The 10748-nt window shown below is 44.9% G+C and overlaps 1 protein-coding gene across 4 annotated transcripts in view; it reads left to right on the top strand.

Annotated features, from left to right (window-relative positions):
* Positions 1-6616: 6616 nt before the first annotated feature.
* LOC148478217 (membrane-spanning 4-domains subfamily A member 4A-like) overlaps positions 6617-10748 on the top strand; it is a 38096-nt gene continuing 33964 nt past the window's right edge. The window contains exons 1-2 of one of the 4 annotated variants that reach the window (XM_088455811.1): positions 6617-6709; positions 7747-7941. Coding sequence is in view for 2 of the 4 variants with exons in the window: in XM_088455810.1 (XP_088311936.1) it covers positions 9008-9165 (158 nt within the window). In the remaining 2 variants the exon portion in view is untranslated. Of the gene's footprint in view, positions 6710-7700; positions 7942-7987; positions 9166-10748 lie in introns of those variants that run through there. The other 3 variants (XM_088455812.1, XM_088455810.1, XM_088455809.1) reach the window with 3 other exon arrangements.

Genomic DNA, 10748 nt, shown 5'->3' with positions numbered 1-10748 from the left:
TTTCATTTCCTTTCTGAGTTTTAGGACATATCCTACAACTGCGACTTCAGGGGTCTCTAACTCTGGTCCGGCAGGACCCCCAGTTTCACTCTGGTCCTCCTCCTGGTAGAGATGTAGCAATCTCACATTAGAACAATGCTCTTGGGCCAAATTACTGTACACATTGCCCTGTATAGACACCATCTCAGGTTTACTTAAACCTAGTCCAACAGCTGCAGACATAGTATCTTCAGTCCCTACCTCTGGGTCTGAGCTATGCCAAGCTATAGGGCTAGATTCTGGCATTATAGGATTAAATGCTGCAGAATTTTCACCCAGTTTAACTAGCTCACTGTCCACACCAGTACCAAGTACAGAGTGAGTGGTTTCTAACATGCGGGACACACAAGTGTTGCAGGTAACCTTCTCATTCTCGTACCTATGCTCCTCCTTTACCAAGCATTGCATAGCAAGATCATAATACTCTTCTGCACAGTCATGTACATTTACAGTTTGGTAGTTATCAAAGGCATTACCAATTATGTCAGCATTATCACAACCTTCTACACAACTGCAGGTTTCAACCTTAACACTGTGGGCCTTATCACTAGTGCACAGGAGGGAAGAATCCTTATTTCCTATCTCAATTCTCTCACAGCATTCTGTAGGATCCAAACAGTCCTCTTTCTCATTTACCTGTGACCTCTGATGAGGGTATGGGCTCACAGCTGGCCCCCCCTCAAGGGATTTCCTGTCAGCAGAAACCTCATTCTGCAGACTAAGGTCACTATTATACAGGAGAGCAGAAGCATTACCTCCTACCTTATAAACCCTTGAATTCGGGTGAGGGTATGGGCTCACAGCTGGCCCCCCTCGTGGGCTCTCCTGTCAGCAGAAAGGTCAGTCTGCAGATGAAGATCTGCAGGCTGAACCCTCTGACTGCACAGGCCCACAGCTACATACAGGGAACTCCCACCTTCTGGGACATTGTATACAGCATTCACCCCACAAGTTCTAACAGGTTCAATATACATTTCCTCATTATTCTGCACCTCTAAACATAAATCATCAGTAGTACATTTTAGCGCATAATCTGTACACAAACTCATGTCATGGCACAATTTATCACCAGCACATACAACCTGTGGTGAATCCGGCAATTTCCCTAAAACAGAGCAAATAGGCAAAAATTGTTCTTTGATGGTTAAGTCCACAAGATCATCAAAAGTATTAACAGCCAGTCCTCCCAGCTCCTGATGCAAGGTGGACCGCAAACTATCCACAACATCAGAATAGCTCTCATCAGTTCCACGGTGTAAATTCCGGAATCTTTGCTGATAAAATGTTGGGGGTGGGTTAATTTCCTTGATTAAGGCCTGCTTTATAGCCTCATAATCATCATCGTTCTCCTGGGGAAGTGATGCAAATATTTCAATAGCCTTCCCCCTCAAACAGGGAATCAGATACTCAGCCCATTCCGCTGGCGGCAACTGATATTGCCGGCAGGTTTTTCCAAATCGCTCCAGAAATGTTTCCAGGTCTTCATCCTTAGACATAGGAGGGAAATGCTCCCGGCGAGGTTTAGCTATTACCTCCCTGGTCTCCCTGGGCTGGGAGAAATCACTCCTCCTTTGGAGCTTTGCCATTTGTAGCTGAAATGCTCTCTCAGCCTGGCGTTCTGCAGACCTCCTCTCTGCCAGGCGCTCAGCATGGGCATCCTCCTGGAACTGGCGGATCAGTCCCAGTTTTGTAGCAGCATCCATAGGCCCTAGATGCTTGATAATACAGTCCAAATAATGATCCAGCTCAGAATCCACATTGGCACTATTATCTTTCGCAGACAGAACATGTCCAGTACTAAGTTCACTTCTGGTTACCGCAGCAATCCCAGATGAACTCTCCTCATGTACAATGGAGCTCTCTCTCTCTGTCAGGTGCGCAGCTCTGACATGCTCCAACTCTCTCCCATCTTGTGCTCTGGAACTCTCTCTCTGTCAGGTGAGCAGCTCTGGCAAATTCCAGGAACACAGGGCTGTCTCCATAGACCCCACATGCTTGATAACAGAGTCCACATCAGAATACAACTTTGCACTATTACTATCCGCAGAAAGTAAATGTCCAGAACGAAGCACACCTCCTGCTACCGCAGCAGCCCCGGCAGATGAACTCTTCTCGCGTACTGGTTCGCCATCATCATGATGCCCTGTATCACATTCCATTAGCACTCGGACCGATTTATCCTTACGATGGTCCGCACAGGTGAGACCTCGCTGCTTGCAACGGTCTATCAGCACCTTATCTTGTTGCTTGTAAGTAGCTGCCATCTCTCTGCAGTTACTTTGCCAAATAAAAAAGATAGAAAAGAAAAACAAGAGAAGGGACGGGGTATTGCTTGCATGTATAGCTTAGTAACCAATTATAAGCATTGAGTCTCTTTCATATAATCAGTTGGTACTGATTCTAAGTGTCAGGTATAATTTCTTAAGCCTCACACTTAGATGCTCCAGAAAATAAAAATATCTCCTATCCCACCGCTGCCACCATTTGTCAGGGACACGTACCCAGTATCCCTGATGTGGGGGGGTGTATGCACCTCTGCTATAGACAGAGCGCCATAATACAAATACCTTACTTATGAAACTGCCACCACTGATGGAACAATTTAAAGAGGCCATAGGTCCTCTATTATCCCAATAATTGCACAGGCTCAGCAACAAGATCCCCACGCAGTTAATCTGTTGCTTAACCTCTCCACAATTGCACAGACTAGGCATTCCAGACGACCACACAGTTCGCTGTGACCAACCCTCTGCTTCCAGTACTTAACAATATGTGTAGCGTCACTAACAATCTCTTCAAAGACGAGGTTTCGGAGCATATATGAAATAAACTAATAAAGAATACTTTATTTACACAAAAGGTAGTACAATGCTTAAAAAAGAATGTTACAGAAAACAGAATGGTTACAAAGGTACATACAGCAATATAAAATAAAAATGGTAGAGGTAGACTTACGGAAAACACGCTGCGTTAGAAACACGTATCGTTCCGCCCAGGAGGAATGGTAAAAAATGCAGACACTGCAGGTTAAACTTCAATGCGACAAATTGATCCCCCAGTTGAACACAGAACACAGGGCTTCAATCCCTTTTATCAGAGCACATCACACCTCAGGTGAGGTCATACCCATCCATTCTGATTGGTGGATTAGCTAATTGAAGGTCAGGAACCTCCCAGCTAAGTTTAAATATCTTTAAACTTATAACAGAACAAACCTAATAACTTCCCCTGTGGATGGACTACCTACAAAATGGGGTGTTCCTAATACTTGTATAACAGATAAAATATGGACAAGTGTAAATATGATGTGGTTATCATAGTGCATTCCTGAGATATCTCATAGCTTTAAATCTGTATGTCTCAGTGATCTGGGAATTGCACACAACCTGGATATGGAGTCCAGTTATATGTATATAACTTCCCAAGCTTCCAGCTATCACTGATACATCACTTTTGTCACATAAACCACCCCAATGTGACTTATTTTTGATCTGCCATATCACATCACACCTGAATGTCAGCCTTTTACTCTTTTGTTGTACACCCAGGGGCTGGCTGGCAACGTTTAGCCTGGGGGGCAAATGCATGCCCCCCTTGTAGTGCCCCCAGTAGTATTCCCCCCTGTAGTGCTCCCAGTAGTTCCCCCCTTGTAGTGCTCCCAGGAGTCCCCCCCTTGTAGTGCCCCCAGTAGTATTCCCCCCCTGTAGTGCTCCCAGTAGTCTCCCCCTTGTAGTGCTCCCAGGAGTCCCCCCCTTGTAGTGCCCCCAGTAGTATTCCCCCCCTGTAGTGCTCCCAGTAGTCCCCCCCTTGTAGTGCTCCCAGTAGTCCCAGTCCCCCCCCCACAGCAGAGACATAATAAAAAAAATTAGAAAAAAAAACACTTACCTGACACCTGCTCCTACTCCTGGTCCCGCCGCCGAGATCAGCTCCTCCGTCTGCCGCTTTGCATTATGGGAGTGACGCGTCACTCCCATTACCCACTGCGGGAGCCGGAAGATGTCCGGCTCTGGCAGTGGGAGCAGCAGCCGATGAGAGTCTGTCTGACTCTCATCAGCTGCTAAAGCAAACACACAGCTGCCGGCTCCGGCGGCTGTGTGTTTGTGCTGTGTAGCGCTGACCGAACTCCGTCCGGTCAGCGCTACACACGCGGTGAAGTCTGTGTCACAGTGACAGTCTGCACCGTGGCCCGCATGACGCTGCAGCCCGGGGGGCACATGGCACCCTGCCCAGCCCGCCACTGTGTACACCCCCTATGGTGCTTGCTTCCTATAGGCACAAACACAAAGGGATGAGGTGTCCTGGTGACAACGTTATCATAATTGAAAGAATACACAGCTAGGCTCTAAGATAGACAAATCTGTGTTGTATTTCCTAATTTCATTAACAGGCTAGTGGGACTTGGCCTGTATCTGTTAATTTCATTTACCTGGGCAGACTCTAACAAAAAGGTTTCCTCACTTGTAAACTTCAAAGAATAATTATCATGTGAGTCATGACATTAGCATCTTATTGATCAGTGAGGGGCCAGAGCTAAACAACAACTTATTATGGAACAAACTCACAATCATATAAAAATCTATAATTCTTCACACCTCCCCATTTAAGAAGAGGCGCGGGGATATGATCCACCAGATCATTCCTCAAGCGTCTCACCCATATCGCCCTGACGAGAAAGCCCAGTGATTCTATGGCTTTTAATTACCAATCTGTTATGATGTGAAAACTATAATTCACACTATGTGCCATATCGCTATATTCCTCACAGTAACGCTTACTATTTTCAGTGCCGGACTCTTGCATCATATAATATATATATACTGTATACTGTATATATATCCCCCTTGCCAGCTTCTGCCTTCTTTATGACTATTTATCTTTTAATCCTTTTCATTGTATGTATCATTCTTTCCTTAGTGCAGAAGTTCCCAAATGCGGTCATCAAGACACCACCACAGGTCAGGTATTAAGATATTCATGCTTGAGCACAGAGGGGTTAAATCAAATTGACTAATGGGCTAATTAAGTCACCTGTGGTTAAGCACAGAGCCGTAACTAGACATTTTGGTGACCTGTGCCAGAAAAAGCATTCGCTCCGCCCCTCCAATACTTTAAACAGGGACAGTGTGTGGGGGCGTGGTCAGACAATAGTACCATTTCAAATGACACTACACAGCAGCACAGCCTTATTCAGATTACACCGCACAGTAGTACTGTAATGCCCCTTATACACACATAATGCCACATACATACCCTCCAACATGACCCGTTCCATTAGGCACAAAATGCTCTGCTCCTGGACTTTCCACCTAATGTATGATTGCAGTCGCCTGTATTGAACTAGGTAATTGATGAGACAGGTGTTTCAGCACAGGTGACTGCAATCATAAATTAAGAGGGAAGTCCAGGAGCAGAGCATTTTGTACCGAGTGGAACGGGTCATGTTGGAGGGTCTGCACATTATAGTAGTACCCCTTATATACATAATGCTACACAATAGTAGTGGCCTTATACACATTATGCCACGCAATGGTGTCATATAAATAAAAGATAACACTAGGCTTTAGTGCAACCAGGAAAGTAATTATAGGGTTATAGTGCTGCGAGGACATTGTATACTGTTATATTGGATAATGTATAGATGAGAATAACACCGCATGGAGATATTGAAGTGCTGCTGTCTGCTACCCAGGGAAGGGGGGGTTGACCGTGGGGGGGGGAGGTGCCGCAATCGTGTGGAAGGAAGATACTGAAGGTGCTGCTATTAAGAGAGGGGGGGGGGGGGGTTGCAGTATGAAGACACCAAAGTTTCTGCTGTTCAGTGGAGGGTGTGATCGCTGGAGGGGGGGCCGTGTGGGGGTATTGGGATACTGAAGGTAAGGTGCTGCTGTTCGGTGTGTGGTTGGGAGGTGATGCTGAAGGTGCTGCTGTTCGGGAGGGGGAGGGAGGCGGGCATGTAGAGACAATACCTATGCTGCCAAAGCCGCTAGTGTCCTCCTCTGTTCCGCTCACAGCCTCAAACGCCTCCACCGCTGTTGGCCCGCTGTTTTCATTGGCCCAGGGATCTGTCTGGGAGGCGGAGCTTCCGATTGGAGGCAAGAAGATGGACGCACCGCAAGTGACATGCGTGCACCCGGCAAATACAGATTTTGTGCGGCGGGACCGGCCGCTCCACCCTAGTTACAGCCCTGGTTAAGCATAGATATACTTAAAACCTGGACTGTTAGGGTGCCTTGAGGACCAAGTTTGGGAACCTCTGCCTTAATGTCCCACAAAAACACTTACTGTTCCTTGTTGTTTTTGCGAGTAAATCCTACAGCTACTGCACTGAAAGGGTTAAGTTTTCACCCACAGCAACCAATCAGATTCCGTCACGTTGTTTAGGAAATAAAAGCAATCTGGGTGGTGATTCCTTTTACACCAGTTTGGGGCGTTAACCCCTTCCCACCCTCCCTTTATACACAGACTTCAGATTAGGTGGGGAAGAGGATTTTTTCCCCCACCGTGTTACACTGGCTCCCAGCCGAGGGAAAGTGATGGGGCAGCGGCTCCTCCCAGCCAGCTACATCACAGCACGTTATTTCCGTCTGTGTAAACAGTTTGTTGCTCTTTCATTGAGCAGAGACAGAAAGGAGAATTACAGCTGCTCTGCAGACTTCCATTACAGAACAAGGTACTAGTGGTCACATGCAACCATGTAACCATACTGTAGCTCAGATAACAACAATGTGGTTTTGATTTGTGATGTGTGAAGGACAGGAAGTAACTAAAAGAAACATGTTGGTCACAGATTTCCTATTGAATATTATAATAACAAAATAGGTTCTGAGATTTTATTATTATTATTATTATTATTATTATTATTATTATTATTATTATTAGAGAACCATGGTTTAAAAGCAGCATGTGGCCTTTTGGAAAACCTTTATTTCTTGTTAATTTGATTGTTAATTGTATTGTGAATACACAATTTTGTGGTTTTCATTTCTGAGTTTAATTTGTCATTTTTATTCAAATTGTGTATTTAATAATTTGATATAATGTAGATTATATCTGTATAAGTGATAGTTGCTATGTCACATGTTGAATTACTGAATAAACATATCTTACCAAGTTTTGTATCTCTACTCATCAAGTATCCTTTGGCTAACGATTTATATTTTGGGATGTAGATTTAAAGATGATTATAACTTGTTTATATAATGCAACCAGTTCTGCAGCGCTGTATAGAGAGTGTTTGTCCTTCACATCAATCCCTGCCCCAATGAAATAGAATCTCTGGTCTCAGTGCAGTGAGGCAGCAATGCTGACCACGGTGCCACCATACTGCCCATTTCACATTTCTGTTATGAAGAGAAAAGACTCCACCTGGCTTATGATGTGTATGCTACAAAGAAGGAGCCAGAGTGATCTACGATTCACAACAATGGTTCCCATATTTGGTACAGGAATTGTCATACAGCCATTGCACTGAAATGGTTAAATCCATAGGGACATTTATCTAGAGTGATGCACAGGCAAAAAAGATGCAGTAACCCATAGCAACCCATAGGTTCTGTCATTTTACTTACAAAATGAAAGCAATCGTGTGACTGGTTGTATGGATTACAGCGCTTTACAAACATGCCTTGGCTCACGCTCATGTTACGGTTTGTGTTTTTCAGATGAACATGTGCTGCCTATATAAAAAAACTGTACATTTTCTCATAGGAGCAGCAGGATTCCCCCCCCCCCCCTTGTTTTATACTGGCTCTGGGCCTCGGGAAAGTGATGGAACAGCGACTCCTCCCAGCCAGAGACATTGCAACACGTTCTTTCTGTCTATGTAAACAGTTTGCTGCTTTCCACTGAGCCTAGACCGAAAGGGAGTTCCAGCTATTCTGCAGACGATCATTAGAAAACAAGGTACCATCTGAGTGTTAAGGTGTCTACACACTATGTGATGTGGTCACGATGCGATGTTGTATCCGATTTCCCTTGAACTCTCCCCGGCAGTCCTGGGCACGATTTGGTGTTAAAAAGTGTCCAATGTGAAACGATCTATCGTGCATCCTTAACTTTTTCCAGTGCATCGTGTGATTCGTGTCCCTGATTGGCAGGCAAGATCTGAAGATGCGCTGTACGACCAGCGAGTACGCACATCAGCATTGCGATCGTGAGTGGACACTCACGATTTGGACATATTTTACACGGTTTGTCGTTCGTGCATCGAAATCGGGCAAATCGTGTAAAATATCGCCTAGTGTGTAGGCACCTTAAGAGTTAATGGCCACTGGGCACCTATATAACTGTGTCAGATAAATAACAAAGGCTGTTATTTAGGTTTGTGATGTCTGAAGGGCAGAACAGGAAGTAACTACAGGAAGCATTTACTTATTCCTACTGAATATTTATCTATGGGCTGCATCAAGGGGAGTACGACCAGTGCCATAGCCTAGGGTGCAAGGCCACGGGGGCAGAATGGTTGCAGCCCCACAGTGGGCTCCCATTTACAGTTTGTGGGGGGACTTGGGAGAAAGGCACAGGGTGCCTCCTTAGGACATGCCTGGAGTCTATCTTACTGCTTCAGGGGCAGGGTGTGTTGGCACAGGGCACCTCTGAGCCCTGCTTCAGCGCTGATTATTCTAATATAATAAGAGGTTTGAAGATATTTTATTGGAGCATCACGGTATAAGCGAAGCATGCAGTCTTTTTAAAAAAAGTTAATATTGTTAATTTGAGTGTCAATGGTAACATGAATACACAATTGTATTGTTAATGTTTGAGGTTAATTTGTCTGTGTAATGATTTTTACTTAATATTTAGTTACTAGTTTGATGCATAATTGTCGACTTTAATGATCTCCTCTCCGGGAGAAACCCAGATTGGAGATGCAGCTTCTAGGATGGGGTTGGGCTCTCCGTGTCATTAGGCCCTGCCCCTGGTGTTGTAAAATGCCGCGATTCGTGGGGAGGAGGCAGGACCAAATTATATGATTTTCACCATTTTAATCTCACCTCTACGTACGGACCTGAGATTCTCAGTATCTCCCCATCCTACCCACTTCATTAGGATGCGGGAGATCCGCCTACATGGGTGTGGTGGAGTACCCATAAAATCGGGAACCTACTGCAACTTCTGGGAGAGTAGGCAAGTATGGTTTGATATAATGTGTATTATATTTGTATAAGTGACATGTCCCATGATTGTCTCTCTGTCTGTCTCTGTCGTACAAAGATATACAAGTGTCGCATATCAAATTAATCGGTGCAGTCTCCTGGTGCATCTTAGTCACATCAAAATGCATTGCAAATAGTGTTTAGTTTAATGTGGAAATTTAAGCAGAAATGACATTATATTTGCAGTGCAAATTACTGAGAAGCAAAACAGAACTAGTACTCACATATTTTGTGCTAACGCTTATCTTGAAGTCTGAAAATGCCTACCTTCCTGGGAGTCTGGGAGATCTCCCAATATTCCAAGAGTGTCCTAAACATGCTGGGAGTGTAGACATGAATTATCAGTGTGTGTCAAGTGTGCCCACACACACATAAGCACACACCATGACCACAATAGAAATAGTAATATAATAGAATGTTACTAGTGCTGCATGTTCTTCTCAGTATCACAAATGATATGATTAGCACATACTTGCCTACTTTTGAAAATGACTTTGAGGGAGATTGTAGATGGCTGCAGAATGCGACGCGCCGTTGTGGGGGCGTGGTCTGCTCCACCCATAGGGCGTGTCTAACTCCACCTATGGGCGTATATATTCCTATAAGCTGACGCCCTAGCTCCCCCACTGACATTAATACATCTCTACCCTGCCATACTGACATTAATAGATTCCCCCCCAGACACACACATTCATTTATATGAATAGATTCACACACAGTTTCACACATACATCACATGAATAGATTCATACACACACACACACACATCCCATTAATAGATTCACACACAGTCACACACATCCCATGAATAGATTCATACACAGTCACACACAGTCTCATACACAGTCACACGCAGTCTCATTCACAGTCACACACACATCCCATGAATAGATTCACACACAGTCATACACAGTCACACACAGTCTCATACACAGTCACACACAGTCTCATACACAGTCACACACAGTCTCATACACAGTCACACACAGACAGTCTCACACACATCCCATGAATAGATTCACACACAGTCATACACAGTCACACACAGTCTCATACACAGTCACACACAGACAGTCTCACACACATCCCATGAATAGATTCACACACAGTCATACACAGTCATACACAGTCACACACAGTCACACACAGTCACACACAGTCTCATACACAGTCACACACAGACAGTCTCACACACATCCCATGAATAGATTCACACACACACAGACACCCAGTCAGTCACACACATCATATGAAGATTTCACCCTCACACACACATCACATTACTACACACACACATACATCACATTACTACACACACACATACATCACATTACTACACACACACACACATACAAACACACAGTAATAGATCTCCCTCCCTCCCCCATGGCACTGACATGAGTTATACATTTGGCAGGAGCTGCAGTGAGCTCTAACACAGTCTCGGGCAGCTCCTCGGTCTTCAGTGTCCTGCCGCGTCGGCTCCTCCCCCCCTCCATCCTCTGTCATCACAGGCTGGCCAGGGAACGCTGGGAGCATCAGTCTCTCCCAGCA

This window comes from Taudactylus pleione, unplaced genomic scaffold (assembly GCF_031769625.1).
Source record: "Taudactylus pleione unplaced genomic scaffold, aTauple2 ptg000671l, whole genome shotgun sequence".
Taxonomy (NCBI): Eukaryota; Metazoa; Chordata; class Amphibia; order Anura; family Myobatrachidae; genus Taudactylus; species Taudactylus pleione.
This window is presented reverse-complemented; position numbering and strand designations above follow the sequence as displayed.